Genomic DNA, 25,650 nt, shown 5'->3' on the forward strand with positions numbered 1-25,650 from the left:
TCTGCCCCTCTGTGCCCCTGCCCCTCTGCCTCTGCCCCTCTGCCTCCTGAGTGTTGAGATTAAAGGTGCGCACCACTATGCCCAGTCTTTCTGAATATTCTTAGTAGGATATCTTCCAAAGATAAAAGTACAGACCAGGAAATCTGAAGTTATTTTCAGTAATCATGTGTGTGTTAGTATTAACACTTGTTTGCTATCACACATGCTAGGAGAAGGCAGAGGCCATCAATCCATGGCCCACAGGAAAGTCCAGTCTGCTGCCTACTTTTGTTGCTAAAGTTGTATTAGAAAACGGTGGTTTTTGTGTGTGGAACGTCTAGGCAATTTTTCAGGCTATGCTATCAGAGCTGAGCAGTTGTGCTGTGGAGCCTATGTCCTACAGAGTCTAAAATATCTGCCTTCTGGCCCTTTCTAGACTAAGTTTGCCTGAAATAGTGGATCTAGGTAATGTGTTGTGCTTCCATGGTTACCAACAACACAGAGAGAACCAGAAATGGAGGTGCGTGTCTTTGTTCATATACTCTAGAGCCTCTGATTCTGACTACTACTGGTGTGGCCAGGGTCAGAGGACAGGGGACATGAGAAGATGCACGGTGGTGGGGCGCTCCAGAGTCATGTGAGGAGCATGACAAATGGCCCCATTCCTACAACAAACTGCAAGGGGTGGGGACAAGGCAGAGGAGGGCGGGAAGGAAAGGAACAACAGAAGAGGAGGAGGCGGAACAGAAGGTTAATTTATAATCCAGGGCAAGAATGGACACGTGAGTCAAATACAACCTGTATTTTAGACCGTATCTGGAACCTTATTAAAACAAAGCATTCATTAAAAAGCCAAACATCTGTGTGACATTCAAGGAACCCTGAGCACTGATGACCCTTAACTGTATTAAAGAGTTATTCATTGAGTTAGATGAAGATGGTGTCAGATTATGATTTTTATAAAGAGTCCTTACCACTTAAGAATACAGATAGAATCAGTACCACTTAAGAATACAGATAGAATCAATCACTCAGGAGGCAGAGGCAGATGGATCTCTGTGAGTTGAAGGCCAGCCTGGTTTACAAAACAAGTTCCTGGACAGCCACAGAGAAACCCTGTCTTGAAAAACCAAAGGTGGTGGGGGGGTAGAATACAGGTAGAAGTATATGGCATATGAAAGAAGTCATATATGAAATAATATAACATTATTTATTTAAAAAATTATTTAGGGGATCCAGACATGGTGATGAATGCTTGTGGTCCCAGCATTGAGAAGATTGAGGCAGGAGGATTGGGAATTTAAAGCAAGCTTGGGCTTCATAGTAAGACCCTGCCTGGCTTAATCATCAGCATCATCATGTAAGGGAAGGGCAGAGTAGGTAAGGAATAAATGACTCCAGATTGGCTATGGATTGCAAATTGTTAACAATTGATGATAGCCACAAAAGCTTAATTTTGATATCTATCTATTATTGAATATCTGTCATAAAAAGCTTTTTATTAAAAAGACTGTAGCTGGGCGGTGGTGGCGCATGCCTTTAATCCCAGCACTCGGGAGGCAGAGGCAGGTGGATCTCTGTGAGTTCGAGGCCAGCCTGGTCTACAAAGCGAGTTCCAGGAAAGGTGCAAAACTACACAGAGAAACCCTGTCTTGAAAAACCAAAAAAAAAAAAAAAAGTAAATAAAATAAAATAAAAAGACTGTGTCTGCCCAAATATCACCTGCCACTTCATTTTCAAGACATCTCCCAGGTTTTAATTGAGGAGTTTCAAATGGACAGAAGAGCTGGCAGGCTAGGGCGATGATCTCAGCCTCAAGTAGATATTAATAACACTTGGCTGTTCTGAGCTTCACTGCACCCTCCACATATATGAGGCTGGGTTGTGTGGTGGTGGTTGTTTGATTAGCTGCAGAAATGACACACCCCTCCTTAATACTTTAACACTCATCTCCTAAGATGAAGACACTTGTCTCCCCACTCACACTAGCATCATTATGTCTTAGGAAATATACATTACTTAATATCACTTAATAATGGTCCATATTCTGCCAGGTGATGGTGGCGCATGCCTTTAATCCCAGCACTCAGGAGGCAGAGCCAGGCGGATCTCTGTGAGTTCGAGGCCAGCCTGGTCTACAGAGTGAGTTCCAGGACAGGCACCAAAACTACACAGAGAAACCCTGTCTCAAAAAACAAAAACAAAACAAAACAAAAGTAATAATAATAATAATGGTCCATATTTAAATTTCTGCAGTTGTTCCAAGGATGCCTTTTGTCATTTCTTTTTTCCCTCCCTCTCTCCTTCCTCCCCTTCCTCCCTCCTTCTCTCTCTTCCTCTTTTCTCCCTCTTTCCCTTCTGTCCTTTCAACTAGGATCCCCTCTAGATTCAAGCTGCACTTGGCTACAGATCCTAGAACTTTCTCCCACCTCCTCCTTTCCTCCATACACAGGTTTTTGTTGTTGTTGAGACAGGATTTCTTTGTGTAACAGCTCTACCTGTCCCGGAACTCGATCTGTAGACCAAGCTGGCCTCAAACTCACAGAGATCTGCCTGCCTCTGCCTCCCAAGTGCTTGGATCAAAGGTGTGCGCCACCATCGCCCAACTTTAATACACAGATTTATTTTTAAGCCAAAATCCCAGAGAATTCAGCACATGCTTACAGTCCTGTGTGTGTCCCTAGATGAGCTACACACTGTGGACCCTGACTGCCCAGCCTCATCCTCCATTCACTCTATTTTAGGCGCAGGACTAGAAGGCAACTTCCAGACCATGTTTAATCCTAAAACTGGCTTAAAATGGCTTTGTTAGCCTGACTTTGCCACACCATCCAACTCGGCCACACGTCGGAAAAATGAATAGCCATCAAATTACAATGTGATGGAGAGCATCCATATACTGAAACTCCAAATATACAGGAAAGCCAGGCATGGTGGCACACACTTATAATCCCAGCACTCAGGGTTCTGAGGCAGGAGGAACACAGGCCTGGGCTACAAAAGGAGACTCTATCTCCACAAACCAACCAACCTCCCAAAGGCAGGAAAGTTGAGAGATTAACAGCACTGTGATGACCCATACAGTCTCTATCTTATTTCAATAATTGGTAATATTTGACCATATATAACTTAACTTTCTACTTCATTGTAATACACTTCTTGGTCTGAGGTTTTTTTGTTTTTTGTTTTGAGGGGCAGGGACGGGATATCTCTATGTAGCCAGGCTAGCCTTAAATGTGCTGTCTTCCTGCCTCAGCCTCCTCAGTGCTGACTATACGTGTGTATATCACCAATATTTCAACTGCCATTTTTCTTTTGAGACAGGGTCTCATTACTTAGCTCAAGCTGCTTCGAACTTGGTCTGATCTTTTTACAAGTCCATCCCTACTTAGCTTGGTTTCCCTGGCCATGAGTTCAACAGAAAGGTCCGTGGCTGTCTTACTACCTCATGCACAGCATGGGGTGGGGGTGGGGGAGGGGATCAAAGTTTGCCCCTCCCTCCTGTCGTTGGTTTATTCCCTGGTAAAGGAAGGAAGTATAAAAAGGAAAAGGAAAAAAAAAATCTAGGACGAACCACACGACGCTGGCTTGGAATTAATATTGAAATAAGACAGCTGGGGCTGGAGCGATGGCTTATCAGTTAAGGGCTCTTCCCGCTTTTTCAGAGGACCCGAGTCCAGTTCCCAGGATCCACACTGAACAGCACACAACCGCCTGTAACGCCAGTTCAAAGGCCTTCTTCTGGCCGCCATGGGCACCCCTCCCAACACACACGTGCATGCACACACAACACATACATACAAATAATTAAGTAACCTTTTAAGTATTTAACGATGGGCTGGCCAGATGGCTCAGCGGGCAATAGTTCTTGCTACACATGCCTAATGATCTGCGTTGGATCCCCTGAAGCCAGGGTGGAAGGAGAGAACTGACTCCTGGAAGCCATCCTCCGACCTCCTCATGTGTGCCGTGACACGCACACACAGTATTTAAAATATCAAGGAAGTTGCACTGCTAAGTCATTACAACTGTAAGAGGCAGACGGATGACGATGAAAAGCACAAACTTGTTGAGAATGGTTAGTCCGCATCGACCTATTGAAAGGCTTCTGATGCTCTCAGTGAGGTCTGGGATCACTTTTTTTTTTTTTTTTTAATCTACTCAAGTGTCAATCAATTATTTTGAAAAGCAAATAGGCTGAGAGGGGCCTGGAGCTTCTCACCCTTTCCAGAAGTGCTCAGGGTCACAGTTGTCTAGATAATTAAAGCGGATGATGTCAGTGGGATGCTTATCCGATGATCGCCACGGTGGAAGCTCTTTCTCCCCTGGGTTAGTCTTCTTTCTTAAGGCGGAGGAGGACCGCAAAGCAAAAGAAGGCGATGGCTTTTCCTCTAGAGAACTGCCGGAAACGGGCTGGACATCGGCAATGATGAATCCATCCTTTGGAGGCGTCTAGAGGAAGAAAATGTATTATTTCTACTCCCAGAGTAGCGGAATATCACCACCGCCACCAAGAGACAAAGGACACAAACATCTTAACCACCCTCATCATCCTCTTCCTCACTATTGCAATGACTGGTGATAATGATGAGGATCACAGCAGCCAGGAGTACTCGGATGTGCACAGCAGTTTCTTTGCATTTTCTTATTCCATCTTCATAGTAATTCATTTATTATTATCTATACTGGGTCTTGTGTAGCCCAAGCTCACCTCAAACTCCCCGTAGAGCTCAATATGATCTTGAACTCTTGATCTTCCTGTCTCCCCGCCTCCTGAATGCTGAGGTTACAGGCCTATAACACCAGGTGTATATAGTGCTGGGAACTGAATTTAGGACTTGGTGACCTACAGGCAAACACTCTACCAGCTGAGCGGTAGCACCAGCCTTATTTGGTTTTCAAAGGCAGTGTCTCAGTCTGTGACCCAGGCTGGCCTTAGGTAACCAGGCTGGCTTTGAACTCACTGCCATCCTCCCTCCCCAGCCTGAGAAGTGCCCGGATTATAGGTGCGAGCACCACTCCCAACTTTCACAGTAATTTAAAACCAGCTCATCATTGCTTCTGTTTTACAGAGGCAGAATCTGAAGCCAGAAGAAACTATTTCATTGATCCATAAGGACATAAGTAGAATTTCAGTTTGAACACAGGATTCAAATCCAAGTCTGTTGTGCTTCAAGTCCATACGTTAAACCTTCTTATCCTACCCTGTAGCTCTACACCCCATGATCTAGCTTGTCACACTGCAGTTAATATATTCATAAAAGAGTGCACCCCCTCCCCCCACAGTGCCCTACCCTTAAAGAACTGACAGACAAGTTCAAGTTGCACTGGGGTAGACTGTAGCTGTGTCAGTTATCTGAAGCGAAGAAACTCCCGAAGAATAATTCTATTTCATTTCCCAAATTAGAAGTCTGTCTTTTGTGCACTTGGTTCGTAAAGTGTTTTCAGTGCGGGTTTAGCCTAAGGGAAGTGGTACTGGTATGTTGGGAAGCCATTAAGAGCTCAATTTTTGTTCATTAAGAGATTAGGGAGGCTTTGCTCGGTAAATCAACTTGCTTCAGTTGTGAGTGAAAAATCAAGAATTTCCCCAGCCGGGACTGGGATGTAGTCTCTGGTAGAGACTTTGCTTGGGTCTTATATTCCATACCCAGCTCCACCACCAAAAAAATAAAGAAGGAAGGGAGGAAGAAAAGAAAGCAGGAAGGAGAGAGAAGCAATCCCCCTAGCTCCCCAAGCATAACAAGGCCCATTGTTTGACCACTCCTTGTTTGTTGTGTTCATGTCTACTCCAAGATTATCCTCAGTATTAAGTGTTTTGATTACAGTGTTTATTTGGGTATGTCATGGTTACTGGACTGAGTTTTATGGAAACCCGGTTAGGATCTCTGTACTGTTAGCACCTAGCACATACCAGTGTTTGATAAATATTTACTCACTTAATGAATGATTATGGCTGTATCAGTTTGCTATTTGCTGCTATGATAAACTCCATGACCAAAAGCAACTTGGGGAGAAAAGGGTTCATTAAATCACACAGGTTACCGTTGTATAATGTTATTTTAAGGTGTGTTACACTGGTTTATACTGTGGAACATTTGTTTTAATGATGCAAAGATGTGTTGCGTTCTTTTATGTTGCATTTGTTTAACTCTGTGAAGCTGTCTGTCTAAAACTGTGCCTGTCTAAAACACCTGATGATCTAATAAAGAGCTGACTGGCCAATAGTGAGGTAGGAGAAAAGATAGGCAGGGCTGACAGGCAGAGAGAATAAATAGAAGGAGAAATCTGGGAGGAGGAGAAGAAAGAGCAAGAGAACAAGGAGAGGAGGATGCTAGGGGCCAGCCACCCAGCTAGCCACAGAGTAAGAGTGGAAGTAAGATATACAGAAGTAAGAGAAAGGTAAAAGTCCAGAGGCAAAAGGTAGATGGGATAATTTAAAGTTAAGAAAAGCTGGCTAGAAACAAGCCAAGCTAAGGCTAGGCATTCATAATTAAGACTAAGCCTCTGTGTGTGATTTATTTGGGAGCTGGGTGGCAGGCCCCCCAAAAGAGCAAAAACAAACAACAACAGGTTATAGTCCATCGTCAAGGGAAAGCAGGGAAGGAACTCGAAGCAGAAACCATGGAGGAATGCTTGTTGTTGGCTTGCTTCCAGGCTCATGCCCAGTTACCTTTCTTATCTAGCTCAAGGCCACCTGACTAGGGTTAGCACCACCCGTAGTGGACTGGGACCTCCTACATCAATTAGCAATCAAGACAATGGCACACACACACACACACACACACACACACACACAATTTAATATTGGTATAATTCTGTATGTTGAACAGGTTCCGTCTAGAGTGGATGCTCATTTCTATTAGCTTATTTAGAAATAAACCCTTGTCTTTTTGCTGGAGGAGTTCTACTTTAATCCTTGTAATGGTTGATATTGTCAATGTGACAGGATCTAGAATCACTTAGGAGACAAACCTCTGGGCACATCTGTGAGGGAGTTTCTAGACTGGGTTAATTGAAGTGAGAAGAGCCACCCTAACTGGGGCAGCATCATTCTGTGCACTGAGGTTCCAGAACCACGTATATAGTATGCCTGTACACCAGAAGAAGGCACCAGATCTCATTGTAGATGGTTGTGAGCCACCATGTGGTTGCTGGGAATGGAACTCAGGACCTCTGGAAGAGCAGCCAGTGCTCTTAGCCCCTGAGCCATCTCTCCAGCCCCCTCAGCTCTTAGCTTCTTGACTGTGGATGCAATGTGACCAGCTGCTGTAGGAATTTAGAAAAGTTGTCGGATCTGGGGTAGACATTAGAATAAACAGTTTTCACTGTATTCAGGGTAGACATTAGAGTGAATATCTGCTTTCTGGAAGTACTTTGACCTTGAGGAATCATTGTGGAAAACAGTAAAGAATCTTTGTGGAAAAATGGTGATTGTGCCGGGCGGTGGTGGTGCACGCCTTTAATCCCAGCACTCGGGAGGCAGAGGCAGGCGGATCTCTGTGAGTTCGAGGCCAGCCTGGTCTCCAAAGCGAGTTTCAGGAAAGATGCAAAGCTACACAGAGAAACCCTGTCTCGAAAAACCAAAAAAAAAAAAAAAAAAAAAAAATGGCGATTGTTTTCCATGATTTGTAGAGCTGTTCTTCTGAAAGGGCGTTGCAGCCTTTGCATGACTTTGGTTATAAGACGCCTCTGACACACCTGAGGTTCTTAGATTATTGTGTATTTACACAGTAAGGGACTAAAGTCATGAGGGCATGTGACGCTCTCCTTTAGAGAGACGTATAGATTAGATTAGGGATCTTGGTGTGAGGAAATACTTTACCCAAAAAACAACTTTGTGTGTAACAATCAATAAATATGCCTTTGTACGGCTGTTCGAGGTTCAGTTCACCAGAGGCTGGACCTTCCTGCTACCACACAGGCCTTACAATTTCATCCTGGAGTGACCTCTTTCTTTGACTGACCCACGTGACACAGAACACCCTGACAACCTGCCTCCTCAAGATCCTTCAGCCACAACTCTCCACCATTGAGGACCGTGAGCCAAAATAAACCTTTCTTTCCAAATTGCTCTTGCCAGCAATGCTAAAAGCAATTAATGCAATACTATTAAAAATAATATGGGATGATTTTGAAAACCCGGGAAGTATTTAAGTATAAGTAATTGTAAAATATAGAAAAAACTTATTAATTCTGAATAGCACAAAATGCTTGGTACTCTAACAAATGGGCAATAATGAAACCCACACTGATGAAGTAAACAAGTTTTGCTCTTACCATTTCAAATCTTTTATGCTGGTGCTGGGGTTAAACCCTGGGCCTGACACATGCTAGGTAAGCACTGAGTCTGCTGCTAAGCTATGTTCCCAGCCTGAATGAAGTCTTTCGGGAATTCTGTCATCATGAATGGATGTTGAATCTTGTTAGACGGCTTGTTTGCATCTCTGTATTAAAATGATCCTATATTTCTTTTTTTTAAATTCTGTGAATATTCACATCAACTGAGTACGTGTGTATGTGTCTGTGAACACATGTGTAAACATGATTGTGAAGGACAGAGTTAAACCTTGGGTGTCAGGGTCTCTCATTGAGACCGGGAGCTCTCCCATTTGTCTTAGCTCAGCCCAAGGGATCATCCTCTCTCCACATCCCCAGTGCTGGGATTACAAGTGTGTTCCACAATTTCTGGCTTTTTTATATAGGTGCTGGAGATCCAAACTCAGGCCATCACGCTTGCATGAGGCCTTAGTGTAGATCGCCATGACAGTTGATAATGCATGTGGACCCCATGATGCATTGTGGTCCATATCTATAGTAACAGCATCCCTAATGCTGAGGCAGGAGGCTCTTGAAATCAAAGCCAGCCTAGGCTACACAAGGAGATGCTGTCTCAAACAACAAACTAATTAACCCACTGACCGACCAACAAACTTCAGCTCATTGTATAGAATCATAACAAATCTGAATATGTAAATTCTAATGGCCCATGCTGACAAGTACTGAATGTGATGCAGAGTTCCCGTGTCAGAACTGTCTGGTGATTGAGGGAGAGGCACATAAATCAGGGTGGGGATACAGAGAGGAGCTCCCCAGCCCTGGCCTCTACAGGTAGCTGTGGTTGGAAGGCAGCAGGTGAGAGCTCTCTGTGGCATGAATATCCTAAAAAAGGTCTATGAAGCCTCAGACGAGGAGTAGTTTGAAGTCATGGGGTATGTCCTTTGACCCATTGCCATCATTAACTCACAGTTCTAGAATTTGCTACAGCTGATGTTTTCTAAGTGTGCTGCTTTCTGTCTCAGACTTGCCTTGAGTTTGCTGACGTGAAGTTCTCCCACCATTTGAATGTAGTGCTTTTTCCAGACGCCCTGCTCAAATGGCGTCGGGGAGAAGCTGATGTACCAGTTAAAGCGCAGACACTTGAGCATCCATAGCTGGTCCAACTCGGCCAAGCTCTTCCAGTACCAGCTCACCTGGGAAAACAAAGCAGCCTATTCACTTCATAGCCTTGTCTCTGCTAGTGCTTGAGCTGTGCTGCGGGACCCCAGATAACTTCTGTCAGTCTCCTGAAAGGCACAGCTGGTAATGGAACACTTCCGATCCTCCTGTGGTGTGCTGGAATTACAGGTATGCCCCACCAAACCTGCTTTGCGGGTTTATATCTTAATTTAACTCCAGTTAATTTTTTATTATTATTTAAACATTTATTTATTTTTACTTTTATGTGCATCAATATTTGCCTGTGTGTATATACAGGCATGCAATCCAGAAGAGAGGGTCAGATGCCCTGGAATTGGAATTATAGACAAGTTGTAAGCTGCCATGTAGGAGCTGGGAACTGAACCTGGATCCTCTGCAAGAACAGCAAGTGCTCCTAACTGCTCAATCATCTCTCCAGCCCCCTAACTTCAGTTTAATACAATAAGGAATTATTTGCAAGAAATAGTGGCTTCTTTTTTTCCCCCTAAGCCCTCTGAGGGTATACTGGCACACACGGATCTACCTATCTTTCTTTCGGTTTTGTTTTTGAGAAAGGATTCACTGTGTTGTCCAGGGTAACACTGAACTCACAATGGTCCTCCCTGCCTTAGCTTTCCAAGTGCTGGGTTCACAGGTATGCAGCTTAGCTTAGATAGCTTTCATTCTTAGTCCTCTTAGTACATACTTCATAAATGCCCTCTTTTGAGCTTTTCTATTTACAGGTGACCTGCACTGCACCGTCTATGCCAGTGATTCTCAACCCGTGGGTCACGACCCTATGGTGAGTGTTGAATGACCTTTTCACAGGGGCTGCATATCAGGTATCCTGCCTATCAGATATTTACATTACGATTCATAACAGCAAAATTACAGTTATGAAATAGCAACGAAATAATTGTATCGTTGGAAGTCACTGCAACATGAAGAGCTGTATTAAAGGGTCATGACATTAGGAAGGTTGAAAACCATTTGGTCCAGGATGTTATTGTAGCTGTGTGCTAGGTGGTAATGCTGTGCTGCTGAGGAACCACTTATATGTGTATAGCTCCTAGTAGTTTTTGTCATCTGATACTCATGGTGTCTTACACACACACACACACACACACACACACACACACACACACACACACACCTCTGAGTCTCCAGAGTTAGGCATTAAAAAAAGGTCAAGGGCCAGTCATCCAAACTTTGCAGACTAAAACCTATTGCTTGGCTTTTTGCACACGTGTGTGGGGTTCATCTTGGGGTTATTCCACCTTCAGAGTTTACTAAGGCTGTCCCAACAAACTGTCACGTGCCACTCCATTGCCTTTACCTGTGCACAGCGACAAAGGCTCCGGGGGTCCAAGAAGGAAAAGATATAGACAGATAACACCCGGGGAAGCTTGGTAGTAAAATCCAGGGCCTCTGCTGGGATTTTCTCCTGCAGCTTTCGACAACAGAACTTCTGCTGGGACAGGGAGCAGCGCTCTAGCAGGCCTGTAAGAATTCTTCTCCTTTGAGAGTCTGTCCATTTGTCGAACTGAGGAAAAAGAACAAGAGAGTCCCATGCTTCTTCTGATCCATCGTGAGGGAGAGAAAGGCACAAAAAGTGCGTTTAGTGAGTTCCTGCTAATGCATGGCATGCATTTGTTATGATACCAGCTCCGTAAATCCCACATTTCACTGCTGACTTATTTTTCTTTCTCACATTTCCATGTGCATGACCAGACTGCATCTCCAGAAGTGCATCTGACCTAGACCTTCAGTGTACAGGTAATAGTCAACTTGACTGACACAGCCTAGAACCACCTGAAAAGAGTATCTCATTGAGGGTTTGTCTGCATCAGGTTGATATTTGGGTATGTCCCTGGGGGAGACGGTTTTGATTGTGTTAATTGAGGTGGGATGATCCAGTCTATATTGGGAGGCACCATTCCCTAGGCAGGGGATGCTGTACTATCTAAGTGCTGGGAGAAAGCTGAGCACATGTGCATGTACACACTTGTTTTTCTCTGCTCTTGGCTGTAGATGTGACTAGCTGTTTTAAGTTACTGCTTTGACATCCCTGCTGTGGTGGACGCTAACTGGAATTGTGGACTAAGATGAACCCTTTTCTCCCATGGATTGCTTTTTGTTGAGGTGTTTTATCCTAGTAACAGACATGACACTAGGAAGATATAATAAATAAGTGTGCATGTGTAGAGCAGAGAGAAATGAATGATCCTTGATTGCTCTCAGTTAGCTTTCTCCTGTCTGATTTAGTTCAGAAGCTCAGGTTCAGGAAATGGTACTACCTACAAAACCACCCTCCACAGATATGTCTAGAAGTCAGTCTAGTCCAGATAGTTCTTCAGTTGAAACTCCCTTCTCAGATGAGTCTAGGCTGTGGCAAGTTGACAGTTAAAACTTTCCTTCATAGTATGTGTGTGAATTCATTTTTGTTGGGGTACAGATAAGAGAAATGCCACTTTAGGGTGTGCCCCTCTGGCCCTCAGACTCTTTTCCAGCTTCAAAAGGAATCTGTCTTTCAACAACTTCGATTACCTTATGATGATTTCAGAACTTGTTGGCTGTAAAGGTCCCACTTTCTCTACCTCCCTCCAAATACTGATTCAGAGCTATTAGAATGTGTGTCTCCTGGATTACGGTTTCCTAGACCCCACATCAAATTTGTTTATACGTTCTGAGTTTAGATTGTTTGACACGAGTGAATCCTCAGTGTCTTGCTCGCTGTCAATTTTCTACTGTTTGTAATATTCAAAATGTCCTCATTTATACACTGGGGGTCATTATAGAACATTGTAGGGATATTGTGAGGATTACACACTATTGTGAGGATTACATACATGTATGTATGTGTGTGTGTACATTGCATGAAGGACACCTATCATTCTAAAATGCCATGGAGATCTTAAAAACAATACGTGAGTGGTTAAATCTATGTATAAAAGATAGGCAAGAAACTTTAAAGGCACCAAGAGGTCATGTTTGTTCCTTGACAAAGACCGGCCCAGGTAAGCTCACCAGATTTCCTTAGTGCCACAAGAGAGATGAACTCACATTATAGTGTGACTTAAGATGAATATAAAAGAACATTAGGATCATAAAAACCCATAAATGAAAACATTGAAACACTCTCTCGGAGATTAAAAAGATAATTACATGGAGTCTTCATTTGTCTTCCCCAATCGAGAAAGTCCAGGATAATTTACTTTTGGCTCGGATAGGTGTTTTTTGCCTCAGGGATTTTCCTTTCTAATTGTGTTTGTTTAAGCTAATAGAAAATGAATTTACATTCCTTGAACCCCTACCAATTCAAGGTGGGGGTGATGACTCAGAATACTGAGCAGCAGGGGAAAAAAATCCCTTTGGAGTTTAGAAGGTGTTAGGATAAACCAGGAAATAGATAATCCATGAAGAGTTCACTGTGCAGGAATTTAGCAATCTCCCTCATTTCTTGCATCAATTCTTCAGTAAAATCCACAGCATAAAAGCAAGGGAGCAGCGTGTGAGGCCGGGGAGCCATTAGAGTTCTCTTATTCTCCTGTCACACCGTGTTGGGGTTCACTCCTGAAGGACGCTGTTCTGTGGGTATTCTTGGTAACTGTGAGCATGCTATTTTTAGAGTCACTGTAGCTTGAGCTGTCTGAGTTCACCAATCTCACAATGAACGGCAAAGGCAGGGGGGTGATTTGGGGGCCTTCCCTGGACGTGTGTGTGTGTGTGTGTGTGTGTGTGTGTGTGTGTGTGTGTGTGTGATGCTGGGAATCATCACCTACCACTTTATGCATCAAGGCAGGGTCTCAACCAGATCCAGAGCGCATAGGGTTATCTCGATAGTGAGCTTGCTCTGGGGATCCTAGCTCTGCTTTCAAAGACTAGACTTACAGGCAGGTACGACATCCATCGGGAATTTATCTGGGTTCTGGGGACCCAAACTCCTATCCCCACACTTCTGAGTGCAAGTACTTTAACCACTGAGCTATCTCCCTAACCCTATAGAGGATTTTTTCTTTTTAAAGATAGGGTCTCATTGCATATCTCAGACTGCCCTTGAACTCACAATCCTCCTGCCTCAACCTCTGGAGTGCTGGGATAACAGGTGTGTACCACCACACAATGCAATGCCACACACAGCTTCAGTTTCTCATTATTTTGCTTGTTGCTATTCTAAATCTCAAACAGAACCATGCGTACATGCATGAACAAAAATGAAATTATTTACAGGGCTGGAGAGATTGCTCAGCAGTTAAGAGAGCTTACTGTTCCTGTAAAGGACCTGAGTTTGATTCCCTGTACCCATGTCAGGCAGTTCACAACTTCCTGTAACTCCAGCTCCAGGAGATCGGACACCCTCTTCTGAACTCCTTAGGTACCTGCACTCAAGTGCACAGACTGAAGGGACTCTAGCCCGCTGGAACATCGCAAACATGGCCCTGGCAGGCTTTGCCCTTCTCTCCCATCCCCTCTGCCTTGCTGAAAATTGTGAGATTACATTCCAAAAACTAACCACCAAGATCTATTCCCTTATTTGGCCACTTCCTTCTCCCAAGGCTGATTTCAAAGGTCCAGCTGTCAAAGTATTGAAGTCCAGCAATCGAAAGCCCCCTTTGGCCAGGCGGTGGTGGCACATTCCTTTAATCCCAGCACTCGGGAGGCAGAGACAGGCAGATCTCTGTGAGCTCAAGGCCACCCTGGTCTACAGAGTGAGTTCCAGGACAGCCAGGGCTACATATTGAAACCCTGTCTCGAAAAGAACAAAAACAAAAACAAAAACAAACAAACAAACAAAAAACCAAAAAAAAAAAAAAAAGAAAGAAAGAAAGAAAAAGAAAAAAGAAAAAGCCTCCTTGGCTCACCTAATTAACATGCCCAATTAAAATTAAACACCTTATCCTAACACTGGGCTTCCCCACATTGCCTTTATAAACTGCCATTTTCCTATGGGTCACATCTGTCTGCTCTCTATCCAGAGGCAGTCCTTTGTCCCTCCAGGACAAATATCCCTTCCAGCTCTCTCGTGTTCTCTTCCCCTTCTCCCTTATCCTCTGTCTCCTGTCTTTGTCTCTTAATCCCAGTCCTCTGTCCCTCTGGGGCAAATAAATCTCCTTTGTGTTGAGAACACGGTCTTTGGGGTCCTGAGCTGAAACAGATCCCTTACACATACTCTGCCCCCCTCACATACACACATAATTAAAAGTAAATATTTTTAAAATTTGAAGACTTTGAAGGGCTGAGAGATAACTCAGTTGGCAAGGGGTTTGCCTTTCCAGATCTGAATGGAGACCCACGTAAAAGCTGGATGTGGCAGCACACACCTGTAATCCCAAAGTTGGAGAGGCTGAGATAAGGGAATCTGTGGGGCTCGATGGCCAGCCAGTCTGGCCGAATCCGTGAGTTCCAGTAAAAAGACCCTGTCTTAAAAGTAATGTGGCCGGGCGGTGGTGGCGCACGCCTTTAATCCCAGCACTCAGGAGGCAGAGCCAGGCGGATCTCTGTGAGTTCGAGGCCAGCCTGGTCTACAGAGCGAGATCCAGGAAAGGCGCAAAACTACACAGAGAAACCCTGTCTCGAAAAACCAAAAAAAAAAAAAAAAGTAATGTGAAGGGCCAGCGAGATGGCGCAGCAGTTAGAGGGGCATGGAGTACAGTCCAGTGACCTGAGTCTGAGCTCAGGAATCTACATAAAGATGGAAGGAGAGAACAGATTCCACAAAAGTGTCCTCTGACCTCCACATGAGCATTGGGGCACATGTGCCCTTATACAAGCATCACACAACACACACACACACACACACACACACACACACACACACACACACACAAATGAAAAATAAAGTGACTGTGTTTTAGTATAGTCACAAGGTCACAAAGCCATCACCACTATCTAATCTCAGCACATTTTTGTCCCCCCTTAATAATAATAATAATAATAATAACAGAAATGGTACCCTGTTCTCTGAGGTTCCTTATATCTAATTTTTCATCTGTTATCTGCTACCTTACAGTAGAGACTCAGTAACCAAATATGTTAGTCTGGGAGCCATGAAGCCGTTTTACTGCCCATGCATTTGGAATCCAATCTCATCCTCACCCTAGGATGGTGAGTGAAATGAGGCACTCACGGCCTCATCCACCAGAATTTGAATGGCTTCATCATTTATTTTTCATATTTTGAATTACCATCAGATTATTAAAGATAAAATGATTTGAAAAAAAGAAATACATAAGTATTTCATTGTATTTTATTTTATTTATTTATTTTTTTGGGTTTTTTTTTTTTTTTTTTTTTTTTTGGTTTTTCGAGACAGGGTTTCTCTGTGTAGCTTTGCGCCTTTCCTGGAACTCACTTGGTAGCCCAGGCTGGCCTTGAACTCACAGAGATCCGCCTGGCTCTGCCTCCCGAGTGCTGGGATCAAAGGTGTGCGCCACCACCGCCCGGTATTTTTTTTGTTTTTTGAGACAGGGTTTCTCTGTGTAGTTTTAGTGCCTGTCCTGGATCTTGCTCTGTAGACCAGGCTGGCCTCGAACTCACAGAGATCCGCCTGCCTCTGCCTCCCGAGTGCTGGGATTAAAGGTGTGAGCCACCACTGCCCGGCTTTTTTTTTTTTTTTTAAAGATTTATTTATTATGCATACGATATCCTGCTGACATGTACCCCTGCATGCCAGAAGAGGGCACCAGATCTCATTACAGATGGTTGTGAGCCACCATGTGGGTGCTGGGAATTGAACTCAGGACCTCTGGGAGAACAGCTAGTACTCTTAACCACCGAGCCGTCTCTCCAGCCCCTCATCGTATTTTAAACTGCTTTTGGGGGTGAGGTAGGGGGAGACTGATTTATGGAAACAAGGTCTCAGGAGCCCAGGCTGGCCTTGAACTTGGTACGAAGCCTGAGACTGTCCTTGAGTTGATTCTCCCACCTCTGCTTCCCAAGTGCTGGAATTACAGGCGTTTAAGTGAACAGTGACATTAAATAAATTCACATTATATTGCAACCACCAATACCACCTGTCTCTAGCACGTTCTCAAACCAAGAGCCTGCACGCATCAAACACTAGTTCCCCAACCCCTGGTCACTGCTATTCTACTTCCTATCTTTATGAATTTGCCCATTCTAAGTACCTCATATAAAGTGGAGTTATACAATATTTGTCTTTGAAACTGGCTTATTTCACTTAGCACACAATGCCTTCAAAGTTTGTCCACATTATAGCATGTATCAGAAATACTTTCCTTTTATGGCTGAATAACATCCCATTGTATGGACACAGCACATTTTGTTTATTCATTTACCTGTGGATGGATAATTGGATTGTTTGTGCTTTTGACGATTTTGAATACTGTTGCTATAAACATTAATGTGCAAGCTTTTGTATGTCCATATGTTTTCGATTCTCTTGAGTAGCAGAAAATATTTAGTTGAGACTGTAGAGTAATTCAACAAGTAATTTGTTGCCCAGAAACACATAACTTGACATTATTCAGTAATGGATAATGACCTTTGGGACTCTGTCTCCTCATTAGAGGAACAGATGAGAAAGTTCTCATTGATGATGAAGGGTAGCTGAAGCTTGCTAGGCAAAAGCATGAAGCCCTTAGTGTTCTCATGCGGAAGTTCAAGTATATGCAGAAGAGTCCCTGGTACCTGGATGCTGGGGCCCAGTGGATGAACTGCACCGGCTACAAAGACATCCACTCTCAGATCCAAACCCACACCACTACGCTCTGTGAGTCCAGGAGGCTGGAACTCGGTCGCCATATTTCTCCTTGACAGCTAGCTCTCTACTAAACACTGCCTGTGAAGAGCGAGGCACTAGAGGGGAGCCGAGGAAGAAGAGACACACACACCCCTTTCTGTTTGCCTGCTGTTCCTGTCAGGACCTCCATGACTCTTCACCCTGGTTCCTGGCTCCAGTTTTCCCCCCGATGACCTAGAAGAATCCTCATGCTTCCTTGGATATACCAGAACCAGCTGGCTGTGATGCCTACGTTTCCCCCTCAGGAGCGTGGGTCTCCTGCTGGGCTGGCAAGTAAGGCTGGCAATGGCCCAGTACTCCACACACCCTCATCAACCCCCTCCCGAGTCTTTTTTTCAATATTTGTTTGCCAATCCTTTTGATTAAATTCCGTCTGTTAAAATGGATGAGTTCCGTTTTCTAGGTAGAATCTAAATGGAAACCATCAGTCATACGTCTCAGGCAGGAGCTGGCACTGCCTTAGATAAACGTGGTACCAACACAATGCTACAGACTGAATGTTTGTGTCCTGAAACATTCACACGTGGAAATCTTTCTTCATTCATTCATTCATTCATTCATTCATTCGGGTTTTCATGATAGGGTTTCCCTGTGTAGCCCTGGCTGTCCTGGAACTAGCTCTATAGACCAGGCTGGCCTCGAACTCAGAGATCCATCTCCTTCTGCTTCCTGAGTGCTGGGATTAGAGGCATGCGTCCTTTTTCCAGCCTCCATGGGCATCAGGCACCCACATAGAACATATACACACATGCACGCAAAACACTTGTACACATAAAATAAATCTAAAAAATTAAAACCAACATGAAATCTTAACCTGCAGATTGGGGGGTGGGAAGTAGGTGGGACCTTCAGGAGGTGGAGCCCTCAACAGGACCAAAACAGATCCCAGAGAACCCTCTTCCCCCTTTCTGCCATTTCAGGAGACAGCAAGATGGCTGCTCAAGAGGGCTTTCACCAGACACTCATCACCAGCACCTTGATCTTGAGACTTTCCAAACCCCAGAACTAAGGAAAAAAAAAAACCACTGGACCTGTGGCTTTTATTATAGTAGTTTGAATAGACTAAAACAGATAATATACCATAATGCAGAAACAGGCATATTTTATTATCTATCTATCTATCTATCTATCTATCTATCTATCTATCTATCTATCTCATCTATCATCTACCTCTCTATCTTGATTTATTGAGGATTGAACCCAAGGCTAGGCAAGTACTCTGCAACTCAGACATCCCAGCAGCCCTGTATATTTTAAATGCTTTACCCATTTTCCAAGCAGAGCTCTTCGTTCTTCAAACACCTACAGCAAACAGAAGAAAACAGGGTCACTTTGGGCACCGTGGTTCAAGATACCCATTATAAACAAAACTGTTAAAGGATCAGCGACTAAGGATTCACCATCTCAACTGAGAATGAAGAGACACCTTGCATTTTTGAGAGGTCACTTTATTTGTTTATTAAATGGCCTTGAACTCTCTATGTAGGCCAAGGATGACCTTGAACTTCCGGTCTTCCTGTCTCTACTTCCAGAGTGCTTGGATTACAAACGGCACCACCATGTCTGGTTTCTGCAGAGCCAGGGATCAAACCCAGGGTTCTGTGCATGCTGGGCAAGCACTCTACCACTGAACTACACTACCAGCCAGCCCACTTTACTTACTTTTAACCCAGGCAAGGCCTCTTTTTTAGTTTCTGTGTATGGGATAATCATACGAAAGAAGTAGCCTATCCTCCCTTCCTTCTTTCTTCCTAGCCTCCTTCCTTTTTTCCTTTTAGACAGGGTCTCTCTCTGTAGCCCAGGTGGGCCTGGACCTCACTTTAGAGCCCAAGCTGGCCCAACCAACTTGATCTTCCTGCCTCTGCCTCCCAAGTGCTGGGGTTACAAGTGTGTACCACCATGACTCACTGGGAAATTGTTCTTTAAGAGAAATGAAATTGGGAAGAGAAAGGACACAGACAAATAAGAAAATGGAGTGCCTGGAAATTTTCAATGTTAATCACACAAGAACTTGTAAAATATATGAATAAGCAGTTCTGTTTTCGTGCGCACGTGGGTGTGTGTGTGTGTGTGTGTGTGTGTGTGTGTGTGTGTGTGTGTGTGTGTGTGTGTAGAGGCCAAACAACATCAGGTATCTTCCCTAATCTTTTTCCAACTTATTTTTTGAGACGGGGCCTCTCACTGAACCAGGAGCTCATCTGCTTGGCTAGGCTGGCTGGCCAGCAAAAAGCCTAGGTATCTATTCTGTTGTCTCTGCATCCTGGACACTGAGATATAAATGCGTGCCACTGTATCCAGCTTTTTTGCAGGCTCTGGACATTGAACTCAGGTCCTCGTGCTTGCCAAGCAAGTACTTTAGTAAGCAAGCAATCTCCCCAGCCCTGTTTTTGTCCTTCGGTGTATACCCATCTACACGAATATCCATGGACTTACTGATTATAAAATTAGTAATTTCTGTATGTGTGCCTCTGAGCTTACAACTTGGTGTCTGCATAGGTTTGCTCTCATATACTATTTTGGACAGAAACCATGTCATACTTGTTTGACACATCCAAGCAGAGTGCCGGTATAGCATATCACAAGTACCCCCAGATAGTACACTCCCATGGATGTGACTGCATGAATTGATGGCCTTATGGGTGTTGCAGTACAGTGCGAGTGAATGTGTATGTTGATATTTTTCTGAGCCTCAGAGCATATGTGGATTTGAGCATAGGAAGGGGAGAAGACCAACATGGGTATATTTGGCAGAGGAGGGGTTATGAAGAGAGGAAGAGAGAATAATGAACATATGTGACTGTGTCTCCCGCGCCAACACAGACACCCTCTGTCAGCTTTCAAATGGGGATCGGTGTTACAGCTCTTGAGCCCTGTAGGCACGTGCCAGCTAGGAGAGGCTGTGCAGACCTTGCTCCTTCCTGATTGTGGAGGATGAGAAGTTGGCTCTATGCTGCCGGCAGGTCAACCTTTCCTTTCCCAGACTCTCACGCTCTGGTTGTCAAGGGCACATTGACATGGGGGCTGAAATAGCAGCTTCCACAAATGCATGAGAAGTCTTCACTCTCCTGTCCAAGGAATCTCACACACCACATGTAGATACTTTTTGCATATTAGAGAAGGAAAAAAAAAAAGACTCTTGCCTCCCCACCCCAGTCACTGCCACTGGGATGCTGTGGTCCGACAGCAATGACAACAGATAAATTCAGGATTTCACATGCAAATACAAGAGAATGTAGAAAGCACAGAGGAGACGAAACTAAATCTGGATTCAAATATTTTTGAAACTCTTTCCTATCAATGCCTCCTCAAGCCAAGTCGCCAAATGCTTATGCAACTCTGATGCCCAGGGCCCCTCCCTTTTCTGCTCTACTCATGCTCCACAGGGGCTGGAGAGTATCTGGTTTTTGTGTTTTGTTTTTTGAGACAGGGTTTCTCTGTGGAGCCCTGGCTAACCTGGAACTCATGTAAGTTGGCTGCAAAGTCACAGAGATCCACTTGCTTCTGCCTCTCATGTTCTAGAATTAAAGGCATGCTCCACTACGCCAAGTGTGAGTGTCTGGTTGTGTCTCTAGTAGTTTCTGTTCATTTTACCTCCCCATATAGATGAGAAGCCCTTTCTTTCCCCAGAACCAGCAAGAACAGGTTTCATGGCAGACTCTCAGTGACACTGCTTGTCAAACAATGATAATGAAAAGGTTTCTGAAGGCACAGGAGGTCAGAGCAGGAAGAAATCCTAAAGAGGGGCTGGAGAGATGGCTCAGGAGTTAAGAGCACTTGACAGCTTCCAACAACCTGTAACTCCAACTCCAGGAGATCTGACACCCTCTTCTGGACCCTGTAGGTACTGCACTCATGTGAACGTACCCATACACACATATACACATAAATATAAATATTAAAATAAATAATAAAAAACCCTAATGAGCTTTCTCTTCAACTTCCTTATTTTTAGATAGGACAGACCGACTCCCATAGAAGTGACTTTGTTCACATTTTAAAAAAATATAAACAAGCCGGGCGGTGGTGGCGCACGCCTTTAATCCCAGCACTCGGGAGGCAGAGGCAGGAGGATCTCTGTGAGTTTGAGGCCAGCCTGGGCGCAAAGCTACACAGAGAAACCCTGTCTCGAAAAACCCAAAAACAAAACAAAACAACAACAAAAAAAATATAAGCAAACCACTGGCTCTAACTGGGCAGGGTGGTACAGGACTGTGGTCTCTGTACTGGGGAGGCAGAAGCAGGAAGACAGTAAGTTTGGGGCACGATTGGGCTAACTAACAAAAAGAACGAAGGCCAAGCATAGCTTCACTCCCCACGTTTGGAAAGCAGAGACACAGGAAGATCAGTGCAAGTCTACCCTCAACTACACAGTAAGTTCAAGGCTAGTCTGGCTTAAGAGACCCCGTATCCAAAAAACAAAACAAAAAAGAAAAGGAAATGACAGGAAGGGGGAAAGAAAGGAATGAAGGGGGGGAGGGAGGGACTCTGGTACTGAACTACCTAGTCAGCTTAACTCTGCATCTTGGTTTTTCACTATAATCGTAGTCTTCTCCATCCTGGCTGCCTGGAACTTATTATAGAGCCTAGATGGCCTGGAACCGATGCTTCTCCTGCCTCAGCATCCTGAGTTCTAGGATTGTAGGTGAATCCCACTAACCCTGAAGCCCTAATGTCTTGTGGAACTTCTTCCAGTGTTCTGCCTGGCGTGGGAAGAAGACTGGGTCTTGATATCATCAGTAAGTTTTCAAAAGGGGGTTGGGCTGCACCGTCCTTTTGTTCCCGGAGGGTGTGGCTCCTGGGAACAAAGGGGCACTCATGGGAGAGAGGAGAGGCGTAGTCCACAGATAGGTGTCAGGAAGGGAATGAGGTAGGAAGGGGTTCGGTCATGCAGCAGGTTAATGCAAACACAAACATCTCAGTCAGACCTGGTGGTGCAGGCTTGTCATCCCCGCTACTCAGGGGGCTGAGGCAGGAGGGTCACAAGTTCAAGACCTGTCTAGGCTACAGAGTGAGTTTACGTCAGCTTAGGTAATTTTGTGAGGCTATGTCTTAAAAAGTAAGAAGAAGGATGGGGGCGGGGGACACACTGCTCAGCGACAGTGTGTTTGCTAAGCATCTGTGAGGCCTTAGGTTTGAGCCCAAGCATTGGAAAGAAAAGGAAAAACCAACATCTATTCAGACTCCAAGCAAGCCCAGGCATTCACAGACAGTATCTCCACCCAGGAGAAATTGACCACCAAAGAGAGGAGGAGAGGGGGAATAATGACCAAATATCTTAGTCTCTCCTGCTTGACAGATCCCGACTCAAAGTCAAGAGGACTCTGATCTGGTTGAGTCTGCTTCACAACCATATAAATATATATATATATTGTTTGGGGGCGAATCATTTTGCTGTCAGCCCTCAGTTGGACTTGCACTCGTATATTCCCTGAATTAAAGTGAATTATCATTCCAAAGACGTGCAATCAGGGTCTTCATTTTTTAAGAAGCTGGAAGACAGACTATCTCTTCAAAATGGGAATATTAAAATGGCTCTTCTCACACAGACGGCTGCAGTCTGTTTATATCACAGTTTACCCACAGCCTGCTGTTAAGTCAAAATCCCTTGGTTGTTATTTCAGTCTGTTGACACTGCAATTACATATTTCCTCATGTGACATCACTGCAGTGGAGGAGGGAGCTATTTTGGAAATCCTAAATTATGATCGACGGACGGCAACAAGGTGCTGCCTCCCAGAACACCCTTTTTACAGGCACCGTGGGACATGGGCGAATCACACACCAAAGAAATGGGGATGTGCACTTTTTGTGTTTTTCAATTATATGTATTTAAGGTGTGCAACATGATGTTTTGGGACGCATATACAAGAGCAAAATAACCGCTAGAGTCAAGGCAGTTATCCTGCCCATCCCTGTCTACGGTTAATTTTGCATGTGGGGGAACGTGATCCTTCTAATTACAACACTGCCTGGCAACATAGGTACTATTACAATACTCTCCCCTAGGAATCCTCAGTGCCCCAAATTACTCTGTAATCTGCTGCATTTGCCTACCTTGATGATGCTTTTATTTTTTTTTTTTTAAGTTATCTAAATTTGAACTCAGTCTCTCAGCTGAAAACCTGCTGTGAAGGTAAAATCCAGAGTCTCTTATTTTAGGCTGAGTTGGTTATTATGTATTTCACATTCTACTACAGAACAGAGGGAAGACAAGAATTACAAAACAAAACAGAGGGCTGGAGATGGAGCTCAGCAGGTAGACTGCTAACTTAGCATGCATGATGCCCTGGGTTCAACCTCCAGCTCCTCCTAAGTGGGGCTTAAAGCCCCAAGCCTGGAACTCTTGAACTAGGGAGGTAAATTCAGGAAGATTAGAAGTACAGGGTTATCTGTAGCTACATATTGAGTTCATGGCCGACTGGGCCTACATGATACCCTGTCCCTAAAGAAGGGGGATGGGTGCTAAAGAGATGGCACAGTGCTTAAGATCATGTGCCGCTCTTACAGGGGACCTAGGGTTCATCTCCCAGTACCCCAGTAGGGCAGGGCATAACTGTCTGTAACTCCAGGTCCAGGGACTCTGATGACCTCTTCTGGGCTCCATGGTCACCTGTTCTCTCTCTCTCTCTCTCTCTCTCTCTCTCTCTCTCTCTCTCTCTCTCTCATATACACACATACTCCCCCCCAGCAAACATACATTAAAAATAAATATTTTTTAAAAAGGAGTTCACAATGGCATATATGTTTTTTTAAAAATTCGTTTGAAACAAGATGCCAACTAAATGATATTTTTGAATATGGGAGTTATGAATGATGAGTGTTTTCTCTAAAAGTTATCATTAAATGTGACCAAAGCCATTAAGGAACAAGGATGAGACTAAGCCATGTTTGCTATGTTGTAGCGATCCTTTCTAGAACTGAGGGATTTATTTCGTATCCATTGACAACCAGGAGCTCAAAGAAGCTGCCTTGGCCAAGGTCATGACCTTGGAGGGGAGAGCAGCTGGTCACTAAAGGGCAGTGTCAACTATAAGGGCCAGGCCTTCTTGTTGAATTGTGAGACAACTTGGAGGGATCATGACTACTGGTGTCCTGTGGGGCCAGTGGCAACATCATGAAGTTGCATTGCAGTCCCCTTCACTCTTGGCCCCAAACCTACACTCTTCCCTTCTGTATTAGTCAGAGTTCTCTAGAGGAACAGAACTTACATATGTATATACAGGATTTATTAGAATGGCATACAGGCTATGGTCCGGCTAGTCCAACAATGGGCTGTCTACCAACGGAAGGTCCAAGAATCCAGTAGTTGTCCAGTCCACTAGGTTGGATGTCTCAGCTGGTCTTCAGTATTCACCGGAATCCTGAAGAAGTAGCCTCTTATGCCAGTGAAGAAATGGACTTGCCAGTGAGAACAAGTAGGCAAAAAGAGCAAGCTTCCTTCTGTGTCCTTTATGTTAGTCTGGCTGCCACCAGAACGTATGGCCTAGATTAAAGGATGGATCTTCCAATCTTTAATGGTTTAATTAAGGAAAAATCCCTTGCAGATGTTCCCAGCCACTTAGGTTTTAGTTAATTCCAGATGTAGTCAAGTTGAGAAGCAAGACTAGCCACTACACTTTCTCTTCCCTTCTTCGGAGTTAATTCCTATATGCTCATCTCAAAACCTGCCTCTCAGGGCTGGGAATGTCCATCAGTAGGAGAGGTCTTATTTCACATGTGCAAGGCCCTATGTTCAATCCCCAGCACCATCAAATAAAAGATCTTTCTTTACCACCCTACCTACAAGCACTCGAGTACTTTTGGGACTCTGAAAGTACTTTTAAAATATTTATTTTTTTTATTTTAATTATATTTGTGTGTTGGTATGTGCACATGACTTCAAGTGCTCCAAGAAGACCAAAGTATCAGATCTCCCTGGGACTGGGGGAAGTTGTGAGCCACCCCATGTGGGTGCTAGGAATTGAACTGTGGTTTTCTGCAAGAGTACTATGTGCTCTTAACTGTGGAGCATCTCTCCTGCCACCAGTTTAAAAAAATAACAGAGACAGTATCTTGCTATGCAGCACTGGCTGGTCTGGAACTCACTATGTAAACCAGATTGGTCCTGAACTCACAGTCATCCTCCTGCCTCTGCCTCTGAGATCTGGGATTAAAAGCACATGCCACCAGGCCTAGCTTAAGATACTTTTTCTTCTTCACAGTGGCCAAATTGATCAAGACTTTTCCAGGAAATTTTCTGAAAATCAAGACATTCAACAACTTTGTATTTCAACTCAAGCCACTTTTTCACATATGTGCAAAACCTTCACAATTCAATGAGAAAACAGATTTCCAAATTTGACACTGACGTTGGAGGGATAAACTGTTATATAAACTGTTGGAGAGCTACGAGCGTCACAACAGGTGCTCAATAAATAATTGTTGTGCTGAAAGAAAAAGATTTCCATACGTTC

At 44.2% G+C, this 25,650-nt stretch overlaps 1 protein-coding gene across 6 annotated transcripts in view; it reads right to left on the bottom strand.

The window, feature by feature from the left end:
- Window positions 1-25,650, bottom strand: part of Fbxo16 (F-box protein 16) — a 91,677-nt gene that overhangs the window by 58,021 nt on the left and 8,006 nt on the right. For 5 of the 6 annotated variants that reach the window (XM_052732930.1, XM_052732928.1, XM_052732929.1 and 2 more), the window contains exons 3-6: window positions 18,464-18,499; window positions 10,772-10,978; window positions 9,285-9,449; window positions 4,202-4,431 (exon numbers count right to left, since the gene is read on the bottom strand). In XM_052732930.1, coding sequence (XP_052588890.1) covers window positions 4,202-4,431; window positions 9,285-9,449; window positions 10,772-10,978; window positions 18,464-18,499 — 638 coding nt within the window. The remainder of the gene's footprint in view (window positions 1-4,201; window positions 4,432-9,284; window positions 9,450-10,771; window positions 10,979-18,463; window positions 18,500-25,650) is intronic. The other variant, XM_052732931.1, reaches the window with a different exon arrangement.

The sequence above is a fragment of the Peromyscus californicus genome, unplaced genomic scaffold, assembly GCF_007827085.1.
Source record: "Peromyscus californicus insignis strain IS unplaced genomic scaffold, ASM782708v3 Scaffold_12__1_contigs__length_115047231, whole genome shotgun sequence".
Classification (NCBI taxonomy): domain Eukaryota; kingdom Metazoa; phylum Chordata; class Mammalia; order Rodentia; family Cricetidae; genus Peromyscus; species Peromyscus californicus.